Source organism: Balaenoptera musculus, chromosome 1 (genome assembly GCF_009873245.2).
Source record: "Balaenoptera musculus isolate JJ_BM4_2016_0621 chromosome 1, mBalMus1.pri.v3, whole genome shotgun sequence".
Lineage (NCBI taxonomy): Eukaryota > Metazoa > Chordata > Mammalia > Artiodactyla > Balaenopteridae > Balaenoptera > Balaenoptera musculus.
In genome coordinates, this window is record NC_045785.1 from 31,608,388 (window position 1) to 31,631,334 (window position 22,947).

The following is a 22,947-nucleotide window of genomic DNA, read 5'->3' on the forward strand; positions in this document are numbered from 1 at the left end:
TCATCTGTCACACCACCCACTTACCCCTCACTCCTTTCTGTCCCTCCTGGCTCTCCTCAAACACACACAACATACTCTTGCCACTCCTGCTTGGGCACTTTTGCACTTACTGTTTCCTTTGCCTGAAACATTTTTCCTCTGCGTTCTCCAGCGCAGAATCTACTAGCCCCTGCTGGCTCTGAATACCTGAAACGTGGCTCCTCCAAATTGAGATGGGCCTTAAGTGTAAAATGTACACGGAATTTTGAGGACTCAGTTCACACAAAAAAGAATTTTAAATATCAAATGAATGCTTTTGATATGGACTGCATTCTGAAATGATAATATTTGGGGTATGTTAGATATGTAGGATTGTTGTGAGGACCTAATATGCTGATATTCGAAATATATTATTGAAATATATTGTTAAAGTTAATTTTACCTGTTGCTTTTTATTTTTATTTTTTAAATAGACTTTTTTTTATAGTGGTTTTAGATTCACAGCAAAATTGAATGGAAAGTACAGAGAGTTCCCATATACTTCCTACCCCCATAAACGTTCAATCTCCTCCACTATCAACATCCCGCATCCTGTTACCTTCAGTGAACCTACATAAACACATCATCATCATCCAAAGTCCTTAGTTTACATGAAGGTTCAATTTTAGTGTTGTACATTCTGTGAGTTTTGACAAATGTGTAATGACACGTGTCCACTATACAGAATAGTTTCACTGCTCTAAAAATCCTCTGTGCTCTGCGTATTCTTCCCTCCCTCCCCCATAACCCTTGGCAACTACTCTGCTTTTTCACATTTCTAATGTGCTACTAGAAAATTTAAAATTGCAGGTGCGGCAGCAGTATATTTCTATTGGACAGCACTGCTCTGGATGGTCACAAGGCTGCTCTCTTCCTCTGTTCAAGTCTCTGTTGAAAATATCACCTCCTCCATGTGACTCTCTCTGACTACCCAACCCTATTTAAAACAGTAGCTCCCATGGGAGTTCCCTGGCAGGCCAGTGATTAGGACTTGGCGCTTCTTTCACTGCTGTGGGCTGGGGTTCAGTCCCTGGTCGGGGACTTGGCTCCCAAACTAAGATCCTGGCCGTGGCATGGGGCCGCCAAAAAAGAGAAGAAAGAAAAGAAAAAGCAGCTCCCACTCTCATGTTTTCCTTTCTACTTTATTCTTCCTCATAGCAGTTATTATTAACTGCACTATACTGCAAATTAGCTATTTGTTTAATATCTGCTCCGCTATTAGAATTAAGTCTTATGAGGGCAGAAATTTCTTTGGTCTTGTTTATCCCTGTATCCCCAGCTCCTCTAACAGTACCTGGCACACAGTAGGCTCCCAATAAGTACTTGTTTAATTAATTAATAAGTGTAATTGTCACGAAATCCAAAGGTCTCTTGAGTCAAGTAACTGAAATGACGACAGGGACGACAGGAACGAAATGATGACAACAAGAAAAGCAACAGCAAAAGTGTCTCCTGGTAACTCTCTTGAGAGTAAGGAATCTTTACTAATGTTCTTTGTGTTTCTGGTCTGAAGTGGTCCCAGGTCCATGCCAAAACCAGTCCCCATGGCCAGAGGAAAACCCATCACTGACTGGGTTAGGTGATGTCAATTTCATTCCTTTTCTTTTCCTTTAATTAATTATTTATTTACTTATTTGGTTGCACCAGGTCTTAGCTGTGGCGTGCAGGCTCTTCTAGTTGCGGCATGCAGGATCTAGTTCCCTGACGAGGGATTGAACCCCAACCCCCTGCATTGGGAACATGGAGTCTTAACCACTGACCACCAGGGAAGTCCCTTCATTCCTTTTCAAGTTCAACTTTTCAACCACTCTCTTCTTACTGAACGTGGCCTTTCCATTGTTCCATGACTCTCCTAGTTTTTCTCTTACCTCTCTGGGTCCTTCTCTTCCACCTAACCCTTAACTGTTTTGTTTTGTTTGGTTTTGTTTTTTTACATAATGCACAAAGTGTTTTTTTTTTGTTTTTTTGTGTGGTGTTAGCTTCTGCTTTATAACAAAGTGATCAGTTATACACATACAATATGTTCCCATATCTCTTCCCTCCCCTTAACTGTTGATACAGCTCAGGGCTCTGTCCTCAATCTTCTCTCCTCACTCTTCATACTTGTCTTGGGTGGGTACAACATGGATTCACCTTCTATCCTTATGCAGACAATTCCCACATCTATTTCCAGACCTGGCCTTTCTCCTGAGCTCCAGGCCTGGAGATCTCCACTGGGTAGCCCAAGGGCACTTCAAAGGGAGCATATCTAAAAATGAACACAGCATCTTTCTCCCACACTGCTCCTCCTTCTATGTAACCTTAGAGAATGACACTATTAATCATGCCTGAGACAGAGATCTGGAAGTCACTCTTTGGACCTCTTCTCCCTCACCCCCCCAAGGACTTCATCCTTAAGTCCCTGTGGATGCCATTCTCTATACCTTTGATTCTATGTACTTCTCCCCGTCTCACGGCTGTCACTCTTCATCCAAGATCTTGTCCAATCTTGCCAGGACACGTTTAAATGTCATTCTAACTGGCAACTATTGGTGGCTTTCTCACACTCAATTAGGGCTCCCTATAGTCTGTTCTCTCTACAGCACCCAGAGTGATTTTTTTTTCTAGAATGCATATTGGATGAAGTCCTTCCCTGTTTAAAATGTTAGAATGGCTACCATCAAAAAGACAAGTGATAACAAGTGTTAGGATGGGGAGAAAATGGAACTCTTGTGCACTGTTGATGGGAGTGTAATTTGGTACAGCTGCTACGAAAAACTGTATGAAGGTCCCTCAAAATATTAAAAATAGAACTACCATATGATACAGCAGTCTCACTTCTAGGTATACATCCAAAGGAAATGAAAACAGAAGTAAAAGAGATATCTTCACTCCTATGTTCTTTGCAGCATTATTTACAGTAGCCAAGATATGGAAACCATCTGAGTGTCCATCAATAGATGAATGGGTAAAGAAGATGTGGTATATATATTTATATATACAAGGGGATATTACTCAGCCATGAGAAAGAAGGGAATTCTGCCATTTATGACAACATGGATGGACCTTGAGGGCATTATGCTTAGTGAAATAAGCCAGACAGAGAAAGACAAATACTGTACAGCATCACTTATGCGTTCAATCTAAAACAAAAAAGAAAAAAAAAGTCAAACTCATAGAAAGAGAGAGTAGAAAAGTGGTTGCCAGGGGCTGGGGGGGGGGGGCAATAGGAAGAGGTTGGTAAAAGGGTACGAACTTTCTGCTATAAGATGAACACGTTCTGAAGCTCTAATGTAAAACATGGTGACTCTAGTTGATAACACTGTATTGTTATAATGAAATTTTCTAAGACAGTATAACTTAAATGTTCTCACCCCTCCAAAAAAATAAAAATAAAAAGACAAATATGTGAATGTGATGTGATGTGTTAATTAAATAAACGAGGGGAATCCTTTTACAATGTATGTGTTAATTAAATAAATGAGGGGAATCCTTTTACAATGTATATGTATACCACATCACCATGATGCACACTTTAAATATCTTACAATTTTATTTGCAGTTAAACCTCAATAAAGCTGAAAATAAATCAACTCTCCAATGGCTTCACATGGAACTTGGAAGAGAGTCTGAAACCCAACATTCTCCAGCCTCAATTTGGACAACTTATTCCCGTAGTGCTCTTTATGCCAATTATTCTGAACTTCTTCAATTCCTTGAGCACCCTGTCCTCTCAACTGCAGGTCTTTGTACATATTGATCTGGTTAGTCTCTTCCTCTGCTGTCCTCACTTCATCGATCCATTTGATTCAAGCTTTCATTCATTCAACAAGTATCTGCTGAAAGCCTACCATGTGCTCGGCACCGTAGGGATACAGCAGTGAAGAGCACAGACGGTCCTCCCTCTCATGAAGCATCCTGGAGGGGGAGACAAAAAATAAACCAGTAAACACGTAAGCAAGATGATGGCAAAATAATAAATGTTAAGAAGGAAATAAACAAGGTTTAAGGAAGTCGCTACTTTAGATGGTGGTCAAAAACACCTCTTTGTGAAGGTGACTTGTAAGCTGAGTCTTGGATGATTGAAAAAGGCACCAGTTTATGCACAGATTTTAGGCAGGGGGCAGGAGGGGGGGTGGATTCAGGCAACCAGAACAGCTTGTGAAGCCCCAAGATGAGAATGAGATTGTTTATTAAGGAACAGGAAGGTCTGATTTGTTGAATCCCAGTGACCATGGATCTTGAGATTAGGTCTAAGCAAGGGCCAGATTGTGTTAAGCATTATGGACATTATATGGAGTTGATATTTTATTCTAAGTGCAAATTGGAACTGTGTATGACATGACATGATTTATGTTTAAAAGATTCACTTTGGCTGCTTCGTGGATCGAAATGGGGTGGGAGCCAGAGTGGAAACAGATATGATTCAGAAGGCGAGCGCAGTGTCCAGGTGAGCGATGGATTAAGGTAGTAAGAGGAAAATGGAAGAAGGGGATGATTCGGATACATTATGGAGGCCTTTTGTCAGACCTTCCTGATGGGGGCTGAGGGGAATGAGAGAAAGAAAAATCAAGAGTAACTACTAGGGACTTCCCTGGTTGCGCAGTGGTTAAGACTCCGTGCTCCCAGTGCAGGGGGCCCGGGTTGCCAGCCTGGTCAGGGAAACTAGATCCCACATGCATGCTGCAACTAAGAGTTCGCATGCCACAACTAAGGAGCTCACCCACCGCAACTAAGGAGCCCCTGTGCTGCAACTAAGACCCGGTGCAACCAAATAAATAAATATTTTTTAAAAAATAGAGTAACTACTAGATCTTTGACTTGAGTAAATGGGCAGGTAGTGGAGCCATTTTCTGAGATGGCCAAGACTGGGAGAGAAACAGTTTTGTAGGTGGTAGGGGGCAGATATCAAGAGTTCTATGTGGGACATTTTGAGTTTGAGATGCCTATGAGACATCCAGGTAGTGATGGGGATGTCAAGGAGGCAGTTGGATGTGAGTCTGGAGCTAGGAGGAGAGAGATGAGAGCTGGAGCTACAGATGGGACATTAAGTCTGGATGTCATCAGTGTACAGATGCGGGGGAATCAATCAGAGAAAGATGGGAGGAAAACATTCTAGGCAGAGCTTAGAAATCTGTAAGGTCCCTCCCAGTTTGGGGATTCTGTGCTACTTCCTCTATGTGGATACTTGAACTTTACAGGGCTCCAGCCTCTACCCATGCTCATGTTTCATCTTCACCTTCAGTCGGACACCTGTCTAATTCCAGAGGGTCCAGAGGAGCAGGTGGGGATAGAAGGAATAGACACTGTTGAAGAGCAAGCTTTTCCATGAAGCTGGATGACTGAAATTTTCCACTGGAACAAGAACCTAGAAGGACAAGGGTGAAATGCCTGGTAAAAATACCTGGCCTCAAGCTTCTAGAAAGTGTCCCTTCTCTGTGCTCCCTTCCAGGGTATCCTGTACTTTCCCCATCTCAGCATGAATCAGTAGAAGTATAACTGCCCTTTTGCTTGTCTATCTCCCACCTAGGCTGTGAGCAACACAGGAAGGGGCCGTCGTTTTTCTGGCTCATTTTAAAATGAATCAGCACAACGCTTAGTGCTTGGCACTGAGTCGATGCTTTAATTAGTGTTTGCGATGATGGAGAGTGAGTGTCATTCTTCTGATGTGTCTGGAAAGCTGGTGGCCCAAGCAGCCAGTCTGGGAACCTAGTTCAGGACTCCAAATGGGATTAAAAAGTTGTTCTGGCACCCCTCCAAGGAGAGAACTCTGCTCAGGTTGTACAGGGTGTGAGGTTCCCTAGTTCCAAGGCTACTAACTTCTGGAGGGAATCGCAGAGACCTCCAGTTGGTGTGAAATAAGGGACAGTAGAGGGGAACACTTATCAGGCCCAGAGGACATTTCAGAAGGGAATAATTTTTTTTTTAAGGCTGAGCTGTGTGGCATGCACGATGCAGGATCTTAGATTCCCCGACCAGGGATCAAACCCGTGCCCCCTGCATTGTGAGCTCAGAGTCTTAACCACTGGACTGCCAGGGAAGTCCCATAGAAGGCAATGATTTTTAAATGCCTGCCCCCTCTATCACCCTGTGAATCCTCAAGGACAAAGACCTGATCGGATTCACATCTGTGTTCCCAGCAGAACTCAAAACTGTCCCCAGCACATAGTATTCCTCAATAAAAAATTGCTGAAGTGAATCGAAGCCCAGTAGCCCAAGGTTACTGGCCGGCTGCCAGCTGCAAAAAGCTTGGCATGTCTCACCAGCAACTCAACCCCAGGGTAGCACTGCTGGAGCTGGAGCCCCAGGGAGACACAACTGAATGTCCTAAGTCCAGAAGCTTCTGGAAGCTCCACCTTCTCACAGCCCACAGCATGAATAATTCAGGACAGGATTGGTGGTCAGATTTGGGAAGGACACTGAGGTTGGAGAGGAGGAAAACCTTTCGATGTTCTCTAGTCAGAGAGGCTGGGACTGCAGGCGTCCTAGGGGACTTGGCAGCCCTCCCCCATGAGCTCCCCTCAGCTGGCCCAAGGTCCTGCCCACAGATCCCGGCACCTGTGGAGACTCAGCTTCATCCCCAGGCTCCCCACACTCCGGCTATGCTTTCAGCTGGTCTTCCCCCTTGGCACCCATGTTCCCGTCTCACCAGGGAAGGGCTTTTGCACTCATTTCTCAGCTGAGAGTGATTCCTTTATTGCCTCTTCAGCTTTTTGCCTCAAGGCATAAAGGAACTTTAGAATCAGGCTGAAGAATTCTCCTGGGCTGAGGCCTCTGCAGGTTTCTGTGGAGAGATATCCCACACAGGGACCTGCACTACCGGCCCAGGTACCGTTTAGGTTACAACTGTGGACTCCTGACCTTTCTCTGGAAGTCTAAGCGGTACCTGTGGTCCAAGGAGAAGAACACTTGACTGAGTCAAAGGACTTGGGTTCCTTGCTTTGGCTTCAGACAGTGGAGACTGATGGTTAGAGCATGAGGTTTGGAGGCAGGCCTGGCAAGCCTCAACACTAGTTTGCTTTGTGGGCTTTAGTAAGTCACATAACCTCTCAAAGTCTCTATTTCCTTATTTGTAAAATGAGGATAATAAAGGTACCTACTGTACAAGGTTATGGGGAGGATTTAACAAGATAATATATACAAAAATACCCAGGGCATTGCCTAGTTCGTAGTAGGAGTTTAGTAAGTGATAGTTCCTTTCCCTTATTAATGGGGGAGAATGCATGCAAACAGAAACCTAGAAGGTTTCAGTGAGTGGAAATCACCCCTTCCCATCCCCACTGTCCCTACCTGGGATCAGAGCCTCCTTACCTTTTGCTGGGACTATTGCAGTAGTCTCCCAGCATAACCATCCACACTTATCTTGAGCCTGTCCTTGGTTTCTTTCACTCTTCTGGTTTCCACCTTCCTTGGCTGCTCATAACCATATAATTTAGACCAAATTTCTTTTCTTTTTTAAGTACCGGTTTTTAAATAAATATTTTATTTATTTATTTTTGGCTATGTTGGGCGTTAGTTGCAGCCCATGGGCTTCTCTATAGTTGAGGTGTGCGAGCTCAGTAGTTGTGGCAGGGTGGTTTGCCCGGCGGCATGTGGGATCTTAGTTACCCCACCAGAGATGGAACCCACATCCCCTGCACTGGAAGGCGGATTCTTTACCACTGGACCATCAAGGAAGTCCCTAGACCAAACTTCTTAGCTTGAAGGTCAAGGGCCTCAGTAATTTGGACCAACCCACATTTCCCCAATAGTTACAGTGAAAAGGAACACAGGACGCGGGGTGTGAAGACACGGATTCCAGTCTTGGATTGGCTCCTTTCTTCCCAGATGACTGAATAAATCATCTGTTTCCACATCCAGAAATTGACGTATTGATCTTAACACTGCCTCATGGGATGCACAATGATTTACAGCTAATTGTCAATCTTTATTGCTAACCCAGTGGAGCCAGTGGGCAGGGACCATATGCATCTTGCTCATCACTGTATCCTTAGCGCCAGGCACAGGGCCTGGCACAGGGTACATATTTGTTGAATGAATGAATGAATAGCATGGTGAGGATTAGGTGTGGCATGACCCAGGTGAAGCACCTTGCATGGTCCGCAGGAGGCACGCCCAAATGGTAGCTGTTGCTGTGCAGACTACTAGTGAAGTGACTTTAGACAAATACCCTTCCTTCTCTGGACATGTACATGGATCTGTACTAGGAGAGCATTGAAGGCACTCTTTCTTGGCTCTTATTTACTGTATCACTAGGCAGAGCATACAGAAGGAGCTCAATAAATGTTTTCTCAGTGGATGAAGTCTCTTCCAAGGCTCTGAATGGGGCTACTGCTGTCTAAAGCAGAGTCTGAGTTTCTTCCTGGGGCCTGGTTCCCCTCTGCCCTTTACCCCGCGGGGAAGACGGGGCCTCTTTCTGGTCCCTCCTACATTCAGTTCCCGAAGCCCGGCGTGTAAGTGGACCCGCAGGGCGCTCTCGGGAGGGGGAGCAGGAGCCCCAGGAGTAGGGACGGAATATGGGTTTAGGGGAAGCAGGCAAAAGGGGGTCAGGCAGGGGAACGGGCTGTTCGAGAACCGGGTCCGGGGCTGAGAGACAGCCCCGCAGCCTGGGAGAGCGACCCGGGGACCTGCGGTGAGGAGCTCCAAGGGGGCGGGCCGCGTGAGCCAGGCCCGGGTCAGCGAGCGGCCGCGGGGCCGGGACAGAGAGGGCTCCGGAGCCGAAGGCGGGGAATGTGGGGGTGTGAGTTGGCCCCGAGGACGCGGGCCGCCGCAGGGGAGGAGTCACGGGGGGAAGGACCCTGGGAGAGGACGTGGGGTCGATGCGGAAGGCTTGCGGGCGCGAGGAAGCTGCCGCGGGTGGGGTGCAGGGCGGGGAGCGCGCATCGGGGGGTGGGGGCGGCGTCAGCGCCGGGGGTGGGGGAGTGGGTTGGGCGGCTGCGCCGGCTCCGCTTCAGCCGCCGCCTCTAGGGCGCGGGGGGCGGGGGGCTCGGCGCCGCGAGCTCGGCCATTGTGGGAGCCGCTCCCCTCGGCTCCGCGGCGCTCCCCTCCGCTGCGCTTCTGCCCGGGGCGCGCCCAGCCGCCGCCGCCTTCGCTGCCGCTGCTGCTGCCGCTGCCGCAGGTCCTCCGCCGCACCGGCTCACAGGGTAAGGCGCGGGGCGCGGGGCTGGCGGCAGGCTCCCCTCCCGGCTGCACGGGGTGCGCGGCGGCGGCCGGGGCGCGGTGCCTGATCTCGCGGGGCGGCCGCGCCCGAGCCTGGGTAGCGGGCCGCAGCGGGAGGGCGGGTTGACCGGCACAGACATCGCGGCCGTCCGGGCCTCGCACCTGCAGTCCCGGCGGCGGGCAGCGCCGAGCGCGCGGACTCGGGGTTTCCCTCGGCGGGCGCTGCCCGGGCCAAAGGGAGGCGTGTTCTCCGGGAAAATGGGACACCGAGCCCTCCCGGGCCGGGCGAGAGACCTGCGGGGGCGGGCAGGGGCGGGCGGGGAAGGTGGCTTCACGGTCCCAGGTCTCGGCAGCTGGCCCACGCGCCTGCTGGGTCCCTGGTCGCGCGTCCGCATGGCGCGGCCCCGCTCTTTGTCAGCCGCGCGCGGCGGGCACGCGGACCCACCCGCGTCGCCCCTGGCTCCCGGCGCGCCCCTCCCCTACCGTGGGGAATGGGACTAGGAGCGAGAGGGAGGGAGGCCCGCTACCGGAGAGCTCCAGGTGAGGTGCCAGTCGCCGACCTGGCCTGCGACCTTCGGAACGGGTTGGGGGCGTGGGCACGCGCTCCAGTAAATTGGGAATTGATGGAGTGGCTCAGGTGACCGAGGGGTGGGGCGGCAGCCCCGAGGTCATACAGGTGTTTGTGAGGGTCAGGAGACTGACCCGGGTCGAGTCGAGGAGGGACGGGTTCTCAGGCAGGAGGCCTTGGCTGAACGGGCCTTTGTAGTGAAATGGGCGTCTCGGGGAGGGAGCAGGTGGTCTGAGAGGAGAGGCGTTTTCCTGCCCCGGGCTGAGGGTAGGGACGGAAGCCCGGGCTGAATTTCCCTGCGATGGGGGCATTCATTCATGCACCTGACTAGGCTATACGAAGTGGGAGGCAGGCACCAGACGGTAATGGGGGTTACATGCTAGGATAAAAGGCAAAGCTGTGCCAGGACCTGGGTCCTTTCCTTTCTGCCTTCTGGGGCTGGATTCCTTCTTGATCTTGCATGGGAAGAAGGCCCAAATGCTGCTGGCACAGGAGGTGCCCTGGCAGTGCTGTTCTGCCTGCTGGAGGCTGCCTAGAAGCCTTCCGCACCGTTGGATGTTTCTTTTGTTATCTCTCCTCACTCTGTGCCTATGGTAGGGATCTGCCAGTGACCCAGGAGGTGTTTCTGACCCTTGCTGCCTCCAGGCTGAGATTCCCAGAATCCAGGAGGGGCTGTGCCCAGAGACCCATGGTGTCCGGCCATTTAGGCCAGCTCCCTGTCTCCACACAGCCCTGTGTGCAGGTATTCCCCATAAGTGAAAGGCGATAGTCTCCTGCCCTCCCTGGACCCTGGAGCCAAAGTGAGAGTTGGTTACTTGGGCTGGATTTGGGGCTTGCAGGGAGGCTGGTAGCTGCGGGCATGCGCCATCGGGGGGCTCTGAAGAGGCTGTTGGGGTGGTGGGCCGTGTGCAGCAGACGTGGTTCCAGGCAGTGAGCTTGGCCTGGCCGAGGGAAGGCCGCCCAGTCTGGCTGGTGGAGCCCAGCTTGCCCCAGAGTGGTTGTATTTCCACTCAGATCCCTCCACTGGCTAAACTGACCAGAAAAATGGACTTTCTGTACCACCTCGCCCACCCCCACGCTGTGCCACTTACTTCCACAACAGCCCTTGGAATAGAATAGGCAAATGAACATTTTTTTAAAAAAATTAATTAATTAATTATTTTTATTTTTGGCTGTGTTGGGTCTTCATTTCTGTGCGAGGGCTTTCTCTAGTTGCGGCGAGCGGGGGCCACTCTTCATCGCGGTGCGCAGGCCTCCCACTGTCGTGGCCTCTCTTGTCGCGGAGCACAAGCTCCAGACGCACAGGCTCAGCAGTTGTGGCTCACGGGCCCAGTCGCTCCGCAGCATGTGGGATCCTCCCAGACCAGGGCTCGAACCCGTGTCCCCTGCATTGGCAGGCAGATTCTCAACCACTGTGCCACCAGGGAAGCCCGGCAAATGAACATTTTATCTAATGCCTGTTGTGTGCCACGCATGGCACCAGCCAGTGTTTTACATTTGCATTTTGCTGTGTTCTTAAAACGTCAACTTAGAAGTTGAAATATTACCCCATTTTGCAGATGGGGAAACTGAGTCTCCGAGAAGTGAAATGACTTGCCCCAGATCACAGCAATTTTTTTAGTGGCCAAACCGGAAGCTATACCCAGGTCTGTCTTACTTCAGGTTTAGTGCTTTTTCTAATCTCTGTCTTTTGCCAGAGACAGTACAGGAGAAATCAAGAATTTCTGCCTATTCTAACTCATGCTTTATTGCATGCCTACCACTGAGATTGTGCTTTAGCTTTTTGAAAATACTTCCCATCTGTTGCCCCATTTTATCCTTATAACATTCCCAGGAGGTAAGTAGAACAGGAATGTAATAATAGATGCTGTTTGTTGAGTGCTTATTGGACACCGGGCTCTGTTAAGCACTTTACTTGCATGATCTCATATATTCCTTGCAAACAACCTTGTGAGGTAGGTGCTATTACATTCCCATTTTATAGATGAGGATGCTGAGACTCAAAGAGGTTAAATGGCTTCCCCAGGGTCACACAGCTAGTAAATGACGGGGTAGAATTTGAATCCATATCTATATATAAGACTTGAAAGCTTAATCCTCCACAAGTACTAAGTAACAAAAATAGTGGTTACTAGTAATAGCTAACTTTTTTGGTGGGGGGGTGGCCTCGTGGCATGTGGGATCTTAGTTCCCCGACCAGGGATCGAACCCGTGCCCCCTGCATTGGGAGCGTGGAGTCTTAACCACTGGACTGCCAGGGAAGTCCCTAACAGGAGCTAACTTTTACATAGTGTTTTAAGATTTATAGGCACCTTCACGTATATTACTTCACGTCATTTCCCCCAAACCCCATGAGATAGTTTTGTCATGTAGTATAATTATCCCCATTTTCCAGATAGGGAAACTGAGGTTCAGAGAGGTAAAGAAATCAAGTCAGTGGCAGAACCAGAACTAGAACCTCCGCTTCCCAAGTCCCAGCGTTCCTTTTGTGACCCCTTCGGTCTGTTCACATACACTTCTCTCCCCTACAGATCACTTCTCCCTGGGCCCCAGGCCCTTCTGCTGCAGCCCCTGCCTGGGCCATGTCTTCCTCAGATGAAGAAACGCTCAGTGAGCGGTCATGCCGGAGCGAGCGGTCATGTCGGAGCGAGCGATCTTACAGGAGTGAGCGGTCAGGGAGCCTGTCTCCCTGTCCCCCAGGGGACACCTTACCCTGGAACCTGCCACTGCATGAACAGAAAAAGCGGAAAAGCCAGGACTCGGTGCTGGACCCTGCGGAGCGTGCTGTGGTCAGAGTCGCTGGTAAGAGAGGCCCAGAGTGAGCTGGGGACCAAGGGTGTGCTGGATGGGGGTGGGGTGGTGGAGGTGCCCTCCCTGGGCTCTCTGACAGCTGGAGTCCAATTTGGTATTATTACTACTGGAAAGATGATGAAAAGACATTAAAGAAAAATTTGAAGAGGAAAGTCTGCCACTCCTAATGCCTGTGTGCTAAAGCCAGCCCTGTTTTCCTTTTTTTATCTTCTTCCCTGCCTTTGTCCCCATGCAGTTATATTTTCCGTGTAGTCGCCTTCATGGCTCATGTACCATTCTGGATCTGACTTTTTTCACTTAACTCCTACATCGAAAAGATTTTCCACGTTACATCTTAGGCTTTATAGTTACCATTTTTAAAGGCTGTGTAATATTTCATGATTTAAAAAATCCTACTCATTTTTCACTTTTTTTTTTTTTTTTTTTTGCCACAATGGACAATGCTGCAGTGAACATCTTTATGAATAACAATACTTGACTTCCACTGAGTTATTTCCTTGGAATAAAGTCCTTGGAGAAGGCAGTTTCACACACATTGCCTTCTAAAAATGTGGCCCATGTTTACCCTTTCTGCAGGGCAAGGGCTGGGGCTGCTGCCCCTTTGCCAAGCAGCAGAGCAGTGCAGTGCAGTGGTCACGAGCCCGGACTTTGGAGTCAGGGAGGGAAGGTGCTGGATTGTGGCCCTGCCACCGACCAGCTGTGTGATTCTGGGCAAGTCTCTCACCCTGCCTAAGCCTCACCTGCCTCATCTTGAGAATGCTTCCTGTGCAGGGCTGTTTTGAGGATTAGATGAGATAATGTATGTAAAGCTCTTCGCACGGTTCTTGGCTCTGTAAGGGGGAAGTGCTCTCTCTGCTGCTTCCACCAGAGGCATCCAGAGCTGCCTCCGTGGGTTGTGCTCAGCACCTCAGCAGGTGTTGGTGCCAGAGTGCAGACAGAAAGACAGACAGAGCAGCGCCTGCAGCGAATTCAGTGACATCACCCACTTTCAATCCATCACCAAGGCCTGTCCTGGTACCTCCTTTGTGTCCCTCAAACAAGGCACCCTGCCTGCCTCCACTTTGTCATCTCTCACCTGGACCTTCCAACCTCCATCCCATAGTTCTCTTCCTTCTGGTCTTGCCCCCCTTGCTCCACATGACTGACAGAGTATTTTGTTCAAAAATGCAGACCTGATCCTGTTACTCAGCTGCTTACACACCTTCTTTGGCTTTTCATCCCTGTGGAATAAAGGCTATGGCATAAACACCCATCAAAATCAGCGCTACTTCCAGGCACCCTGCCACATTGAGCTGTACCTCGGCTCCCACAGGTGTGCCTCCTGCAGGATCAGGCCTCCGTGCCTGAACTTTCTTCTCTGCGAGGTGCCAGGAGCCCCTCCTCCTGTTGTAAGGGCCGCCTCCCCTCTCCCTGTTACCCCCAGAGGTACCCAGAGCTCCCTCCTCCGCTCTCATTTCATACTTTTCTCTCCTCTGTTCCCTGGTACAGCATAGCAGTCATCCCACGGGGTGCCCGTCACTCCCTTAGGACTGTAAGCAATTCCAGACCATGTCTTGTTTATGTTTTTACCCCCAGCTCCTTTCACAGGGCCTTGTGCATGTTGGAGATCAACCAGTATTGAATGAATGAATGCAAGGAGTGCTTGCATTCACATATTCATTCAATATGTGACCGATTGTGATCCAGGAACAGGCAGTGGGCTGTAGTGGAAAGCTAGGTGGGGAGAGGGCTATGTGGGCTCAAGTAATCAGGAAAGGATTTGAGAGGGGGTGAGCTTCAAGGGAGGAGATCTGGAAGACAGGCTGGAGAGTTTGAACCCCTTCTGTGGGCAATAGGAAGCCCTTGAGGAAGGACTCTTTAGTCTTTCTCGAGACCTTTGGGCCTATGGCATCAGCCAGTCAATAGAGTTTCAGAGCTGTCCCTACGATGCAGGAAGGGCTTTATTTGTCTCCAGCCTTGAAGGGTCCCCACTGAGGGGCCTCTGGACGCACAAGCCCCTCATTCTCCTGAAGGCAGCAGAGTGGAGGCCTCCTTCTCCCTTCCTCACACCCTCCAGCCCCATCCTCCATCACACATGAACACAGTGGGCCTTCCATATGCATAGATGTGGAACCCACAGATATGGAGGGTCAACTGTATTACATCAATTTGTATATAAGGGACTTGAGCATCCGTGGATTTGGGTATCTGCTGGGGTTCTGGAACCAATCCCCACGCACATACCGAGGGATGACTGACCGTACTTATAGATCCCTTTGCGATGAATTCCCCGTCCAGTCTTCTCTGAAGAACCCCAAGGGATGATTTGCCTGCTGTTTAACATTCCGAGTCTAGAACAGAAATGGAGTGGGCCCAAGGGGGCTTAATCCCTCAGAACGCTGCTGGGTCCACTGAGCAAAGGGATGGGGGGTTGCTGTGCTGCTTCCGGCATCCGTGGCTGATCTTCTTTACGTCCTGACACTGCCACATAACTGTCTTGAGAAGGGGGCTGGGCCAGTGAGGCTGAAAACGGGGAGACTGCCATGGTTAAAAATAACTTGTGCGCTGCAGTTGGGCGTGTTTCGTTAGCAGGAGAGAAGAGAGGCAGCAGAGAAGAGGCGGGACCGCTACTTCTGGGCCTGGCTGAGATCTTCCTGTGATTTAGAACATCATGGGGGTTCTACCAGAGTAATTAAAAAGGCAGCCTTCCTTCTTTGGGGATTGCTTCCTGTGAGGTGCAGGAAGGGCACGTCTGGGAGACCCTATGTGCGCTGAAGCTCTCTGAAGTTAGAACTTACATTCTGGGAGGAAATGAAGTCAGTCTCGTCCTGGAAGCCAGCTGTGGCCTGTGCAGTTTTTTCCTCCCCATGGGCCTGGGTTCTGAAGCCAAGCGGGGGTGTCTGAATCAGTCTCACCAAATACACAGACCGCCCCCTTCCCTGGCCCCATTTGGTGTCCTGCGCTGGTCTCAGGGCCTCCCCTATGCTGGAGAGGCCGGATGGGGGACCCCTGCTGATCACACGTGTCGGATGGAGAGGCATGTCAGGGCCGAGAAAGCTGCGGATCTCAGTCTACAAAGTCAGAACAGGTTCTAGGGGCCCCACGCATGATGTAACCCTATTCTTCCCATCCTCATCCTTTCCCTCCATTTTTTCTTTCTCTCGTCCTTGCTAGCCCCATTCTCAACTCCTTAAGCCCGGCCACATTGGAGTGGAATAATAGTCATTAACGAGAAAACCTTGTTTCTGTTGATCACAGAGATTTCACAGTGACGGTGCGTTAGGTGCGACACGTGTTAGGATCTGAGGCCCGAAGCGTTTAAGGGACTTGCCTATAGTCATACAGGACCAGTAGACCCAGATCTTCTAACTCCGGGTACATTGCTATTTCCATTCCCTTAGGCAATACCTGGCAACCAGGCCAGCCGGAAACTTCTGCAGGAGACAATCTAAATAGCTGACTTGGTGTCCAGACTCACCAGAGAGTCATTCTGGTCACTTCTGGGAGAGGCCTCAGGATCCTGACCTATAGAGAAAAGCAGAGACAAAGATCTAGTAAGCTGACTCTTTGAAGCCCTTTAGCTCTCTGTTATTGAATAGCAATAGAAATATCCTTATTCATCGGTGGGGTGGCGGGGTGACAGGAAGCGGGGAGCTGAGGAGGGTACTTGAGCAAGGAACACAACCCCATAGCGTAGAAGAGGGGAGAGAGGAGGAAGGCTGTATCCCTTGGGGCTTATGAGGAGTGGGGGGAATAAACAAGAGTGCAGGACCATGTCACATGGTGGTACACTGCACGACTCTAGGGGGCACCATTCGTACTTTTGTCATTGTAGGTTTGTATTGTGGCAAATTTCCTGCAGATGGCAGTAAAGTATCTGGAGGAAGGGACCCTGTTTGGGCAGGGCTGGGTGCAGGAAGGATTCCTTATCTACCTATCAATCAGGTATTCAACCATCTTAACATCACATATTCAGGACCCTCCCTGTTCTTGGCATTGATACTTAAGGATGACTGAAGATGTGATCCCTTCTTCATGGAACTCAGTCTAGTTAAGAGGACAGAAGGGACAAAATAATTACATTCCTGTATGTATTATGAAAGAAGGGAGCACAGGGACTCAGGGCTAAGGACTGGCCTCCCGGTGAACCAGTAGAAATCTATAGGATTTGTTTTTGAGAACCTCCCAGCAGGTGCTGGTGAAGTCATCATCCCCAACATTTGCTTCAACGTGGTCTCCCGCAGGAAGCCTTCCCTGATCTCTCCAGTCAGAGAGCAATCGTATCTCTACCCAGCCCTTGTTTCAGCTGGCCTTATATTAAAGTTCATTGTTTCCAGGTATGTTTCCCCCTCCAGATCTCGCTGGTGAGAGCTCACTGTAGTCAGGAGGCCCATCTCATCCTTCATGGTGTTGCCCCAGGATCTCCCTCTGAAAGCATGGGCTCTAGCAGCTAGAGGCTCAGGGAGGGCTGTGAAATGCAGCTCGGATGCTGGTGTTTGCTCCTGCTTTCAGAGCCTACGCTCGGCTGCTGGAGTCACTCAAGGGCTCCCTCCTGGGGAGATAGCCTTAAGAGCTTGTGCCTGGTCAGAGGAAGAAGTCTGATCCTCTGTGCCCATGTGTCTCTCCTCCAGGATGGAAGCTCTCAGAAGGTGCCTTGCTGCTTGTTCATTCATTCAGTTTAAAAAGTGGGTTTAGCCCCAGCTATGTGCCAGGCACTGTGAAGACAAGTGGATCTGGAGTCAGGAAACTTGGGCAAATGACTTCACTTCTTAGGGCTTCGGTTTCCTTATCTGTAAAGGGGAGATGATGACATCTGCTTCGAATGATCATTGGATGAAAGTCAGAACATACTAGACAAACATGGGTTAACATGTCTATCACTGCACTTAGTGTGTCATTCCTCGTCTCTTCCCTGGGCAACTAGAAGAGGCAGTGGGGACTCCAGGAAGCCAGTAGTTTCCTAGGTGAGCAAGGAAGTGGCCCCAGGCCTCTTAGTCCTGTCCCTTTCTTTTGTTCACTCCAGGGCTTTGTCAGAGAGCAGATGGAAGTAAGTGTGTGTGTGTGTGTGTGTGTGTGTGTGTGTGTGTTTCTGGCCAAGCCATTATGGGAAAAAGGGGATGCAGGGGTGGAAAATGGAGCCCTAAAAGCAATTCTATTGGGAATCCCTACTCCTGAGCCCAAGGCTCCTCCTCCTTTCCAGCTTCTCTGCTTCTTCCTGGCAATATCCTCAGAGTCCCTGACCCTGTCCTGGAGCTCCGTTTCAGCAGCAGGAGAGATGAACAGGAGAGAGTCCCTGAAAGTGGGGCAGAATGGATTGCAGCTACACACCACCGGCTCGGCTCCAGCTCTTTGAAAGTAAATCTGGGTCACATTAGCTGAAGGGATGGAAAATGACCACGTGGGCAGAATTCTGTGCAGGCAGCAGAAAAGACAGCCAAGCTGTCCTTTTTCTGAGGCTCAGGGTCCCTGTGGGACCGCAGCTAGTCTGGGAAGGTGGTTGTCACATTGCAAGGTGCCGTCTTTATGCCACTGGATTCCCATCATGCTTTTCTAGTGACTTCCCCGGTGACACAAAGACAGGTTTGGGATGTCAGTCTGACTCACGCCTTTCTGTTCTGGAGCAGCCTAGGACTGAGGTTAGGAATGCGGAGGAAGGATGGGTTGATTTGGGGGCTGTGGAAAGCTGTCATTTCTCAGCCCCGTGGGGTTAGAGACTTGATGCCTCCAGAGGCGCTGACAGTGCAGCAGGATCTGGGGCTGCACTCGTCTTTTATTCCAGCAGTCCTCCTCCTGGGGAAAGGTCTGTGAACACACCTGGGTGTGAGTGTTAAGAACCCATCAACACCAAAGTGCTATCCTGAGCTTGGCCAGTTGCTGTGGCTAGGACCTGCTGTGATTTGGCCCCTGGTCTGCCTGTTGCCACCTGTCAGGTAGAAGCCAGCCAGCTTCCTGGCTCCGCCTTGGCTCTCCTGCAGAAGCAGAACTGGTGCCCCTGGCTCGAATCTCCGCCCCGACTTAGGATGCTGCTGCAGAGAAGGTCTGGAAGCCCCTGTAACTTGAAGAGTGATTATGGGCTGAAGTTTCTGTTCTCAGCTGTGTCCCACCCCTACCCCAGAGGGTACCAGGCTTTTGCCTTGTGGTCAAGGGGAGGATTCTGCCTGGAGCCTCAGTGGGTGTGTCTCTAGGCATCCTCTTCCCTTCTCACTCCCTCTTTTTTTTCTTTTTTTTTATAAATTTATTTATTTTTTGGCTGTGTTGGGTCTTCGTTGCTGCGCACAGGCTTTCTCCAGTTGTGGTGAGTGGGAGCTACTCTTCGTTGCGGTGCGTGGGCTTCTCATTGCGGTGTTTTCTCTTGTTGCGGAGCACCGGCTCTAGGCTCGCGGGCTTCAGTAGTTGTGGCACTCAGGCTCAGTAGTTGTGGCTCGCAGGCTGTAGAGCGCAGGCTCAGTAGCTGTGGTGCACAGGCTTAGTTGCTCCGTGGCATGTGGGATCTTCCCGGACCAGGGCTTGAACCCATGTCCCCTGCATTGGCAGGCGGATTCTTAACCACTGCGCCACCAGGGAAACCCCTCATTCCCTCTTAAATCTTCCATTCATTCACTCCAGGGAATGGCTTTGGGAGTCAGCTGGAGTCCCAGTTCCATCACTTCATCAGTTGGGTGACCCTGAGAAGTTACTAACCTCACTGAGCCTCACTTTCTCATGGGTAAAATGGGGGAGCAAGAGTGCCACCGTCAGGTCTTGCAGAGTGAGATAAATGAGGTAGTGGGAGTTAGGGGCCTGGCCCATGCCTGCTGTGCAGTCAGACTTGATACGTGTTAGCTATTCTCATTAATATCATTCATTCACTCATACACTTGTTCACTAATTCATGACCGCATTGATTCATTTCTTTGCTCATTCATTGATCATGCACATGTTCATTTAACACATATCCTAGGACTATGCTTGTGGCTAGGCTCAGACTGGGCTTCAGAACGCTGCTCCCACCTGTAAAGGCAGCTAGGCTGTGACATGAGCTGCGCACATTGTAAGCCCAGAGTTGTGAGGACATTCTGAGAGGGAAGGGCTTCCTCCTACTTCTGCCCTGCCTCCTAGCTTAGAGCAATGATGGCATTTGATCTGGGACTTGGAAAAGAAATAGGAATTTGCCAGGACAGTCTGAAAAGAGAGGGCATGTCCCTGTTGCTTGTTTCTATTCTTGCTCTCCTTTCTTTGGCCTCAATAGAAAGGAAGGAAGGGAAATGAAGAGAGAACAGCTGGTGGGAGTTAGGAGTTAAAGAATCCAGAGGTTAGTCTGGGGAGTTGAACTCTGGACTCAGTCCAGGAGCTCCTGAGAGCTGATGCCAGCTGGGATCCCCTAGTAAATAGTAGCTGGAAAAGCTCCTGTGTATTGAGTCTGAGATGTGTGCCAGGCATTTTCCATATATCGTTTAATCCTCATGGAACCTTGGGAAGTAGGTGCTATTCTCCCTGTTTACAGAGAGGAAAGTTAAGGAACTTGTTTGAGCTCATGCAGTTGGCCAGTAGTGGAGCTGGGATGCAGCATTGCTGAATGTGCACAGCGTCCCCTGAAACACAACACGGGCATGTGCCCTTTGGAATTGTTCATTGCTGGGGTTCAGGTTGGCCGAACTCCAAGTTCCCAGCTTTCTTCAGAACACTTTAAACGTGTACTAAAGTAGTGAGAATACAATGAACCCCCATCATCCAGATTCAAGAGTTATCAATTCATGGCCAGTCTTATTTCATACACCCCAATTCTGCCTCCCCAGTTACATAGGTGGAAGTTCCAGAAATCGCATACTTTCACCTCCCACACTTTTAAACTCTGATATTATATTGCCTCTCCCCCAGTAGGAAATATATCAGTTTATCTGCTCAGTAGTTCTTTCTGAAGTCTGGTCAAGTTCCACTGAACCATTTCGCAGAAATATCAGGGGGGATTCTGCCTCCTGGCCCAGGGGTATTTCAGTGTCGCTTGTCTCTGATCCTCAGTTCCTTCTAGCTTGAGGTTCATGCCCTACTCCCAGAAACACAGGGCTAGGCTGGAGCATACCTGGTTCTGTGAGTGAACTTGGTTTCTGAGGAATGTGTCTGTCTGTTTTGCCTAAAACACTTCAAAGCCACAGACCCTGGGTTTGAGTCAGCACCCTGCCAATGTACTTGAGGAAAGTACCCCTAACATAGATTTTGAGGATTCTGTCTTGAGAGACTGAAGTTGAGATGCAATAGGAGTGAAGTCTTTTAAACCACAGAGGGAAGGAATTTTGTTCTTGTGAGAGGGGCCTGTGCCCCAGGCCTGCCCTGCTGCCGGTGAACTGTTCCATGTGACTGTGATCTCAGTCAGCAGCAGCCACCACTCTCTAAAGCCTGAGGGAGTACTGGTTGGGGAGATGTTGTGTCGGCTGGAGGGAGCTTCCTAGGTCACGAGCCACAGCTCCTAATCTGGGGAACCTCCCAATTCCCCAAAGGGTACAGACTGCCCATGGCCCTGTTTGGTAGGAACTCGGGAGGCCCCACACAGGATGAGGCCCTTCCCTGCCCCAGAGCAGGAAGGGAGGTTGGGTGCGGTTGAGCAAATAGGGCTCAGGTTGGCCTGATTCCTTAAAAAAGGAAAATGGAACAGTTATATTCACAGAGACTGGGAGATAGGCGAGGGGCCAGTACCTTTGCCAGCTACTATTGATATGTTCCAAATGCTGGGCTTTGTGCTTAGGATCTTACATGCTATGTTTGACCTAATCCTCAAAATAACTTTAGGAGGCCGACGTGCTGTAGTAGAGGAAACAGAAACCCAGAGAGTTGGGTAACTTGCTCAAGGTCTCCCAGCCAGTGAGGGGACCAAGCTGGGAATGGCACTAGCTCTGCCTAAGGCAACCCACTGCCTTCCCCATTACAAGGAACAGTGGTTTAATGACAGCTAACATCTGTGTGCCACTTCAGGGTTCACAGAGTGCCTTAACACCCATTATCTCCACTGAGCCTCGGGAAGCCCAGGGCGGGCAAGGCGTTGCATGCCCCTTTGGGACAGCTGCCTATCAGGGGTCCAGCTTCTGCTCATTTCCCCCAGTAAAGAGGGAAGATTCTTTGGCATTGGCTCTGACAAGCCAGGGGACCCAGGGGGAGGCTGAGGTGGAGAGACTTGGCCAGTTGCTATGGTAACCCAGATGGCTGAGTAACCATTTTGAAGGTTGCTATGGTGACGGGGTGATGGGCTGCCCGGTGGCTGGGATCTTGTCTTCCTGGGTGGCTGGCACCATCCCGGCCTCTTAAATTAGCAATTTTTCACTTTCTGAACAGAAGAGGGCAGCGCAACAGTGGGCAAAGCCTTCCTACCCCAGAGCAGATTTGGGAACTTGAGGCAAAGTTTAGCAAGGGTTTCCAGGGTCTGGGCCGAAAAGGAGCTTTGGCTGGGATTGGCTAAAGCTGGTGTCTAAAGGGATGGTGGGGCTGGACCTGGAGATGGGTATTCTGAGCCTAGAACTAGATTTTCTCCCAAGAGCTGGCCAAAGGATAGGGCTTGGGGCAGCCCCTTCAGTGTCTGGCTGTCTGGCTCCAGCTACTATTAGGGCACAGGAGACAGCTAACCCCTTCAAAGAGGAACAGAGAAAACACACACACACACACACACACACACACACACCCTACTAGCAAAGAATTTATTAATAAAGCATCAATTAACACATGTAAAATAATGCAGCATGAGCCAAGCTGAAGAAGTGCTAGGAGTAAATCTTCCAGAGATTGAAAGAGGAGCACTAACAGGAGAAATGATTTTGCACTTCCCTCTTTCCTCCCTGCACATGAAATGCCGTCAGCTCTTGGCCACTGAGTGGACACTGAGTTGGACTCTCAACTGTCTTGAATCGCAGATCGAGCCCACACCCCCATCCCCGTATGTCTTCAGCGAGGCATCCACGCCTTCAACAAATATTTACTGAACACCCGCTAGGTGCAAAGCATTGTGTTAGGCCCTATGATGAAGAAGGTGAAATAGATGCCTGCGCCTCAAAGAACTTATGAACCAGGAGGTTAAGGAGGCAGCGATGCAGACATGCACAGTGCGTGTGGTTGCCCGAGGAATAGGGGAAAGAAAATGCAGTTGGGATTTTGAGGAGAAGAGCCTCTTCTACCTGGATTGACTAAAAATAACTTCAAGTCGTTTCAGGTGAGCTTTCAAGATGGGTAGGGGTTCAGTAGGTGGAGTTGGGGGTGGAGGACATTCCAGGCAAAGGCTCTGAGTTTGATTACAGGGGAAGATGCTGAACGTGAGGGTATAAGGGGAGATCAGACTGTAAAGGAAGGTAGATGTCAAAATATGGAGGACTTTGAATGCCAGGCAGAGATAAGGGCAGCTGTGAGAGAAGCATAGTGTCTTCTTAAATACATTAGCCTTCTAGCTAGTCAGAAGCTACAGGCAGCTGAGTATT

At 50.0% G+C, this 22,947-nt stretch overlaps 1 protein-coding gene across 24 annotated transcripts in view; it reads left to right on the forward strand.

The window, feature by feature from the left end:
* Nucleotides 1-12,269: 12,269 nt before the first annotated feature.
* The window catches only part of MACF1 (microtubule actin crosslinking factor 1), a 342,706-nt gene continuing 332,028 nt past the window's right edge, over nucleotides 12,270-22,947 (forward strand). For 11 of the 24 annotated variants that reach the window (XM_036835427.1, XM_036835461.1, XM_036835471.1 and 8 more), the window contains exon 1: nucleotides 12,270-12,526. In XM_036835427.1, the coding sequence (XP_036691322.1) occupies nucleotides 12,307-12,526 (220 nt within the window). In that variant the 5' untranslated portion in view covers nucleotides 12,270-12,306. The remainder of the gene's footprint in view (nucleotides 12,527-22,947) is intronic. The other 13 variants (XM_036835480.1, XM_036835453.1, XM_036835509.1 and 10 more) reach the window with 3 other exon arrangements.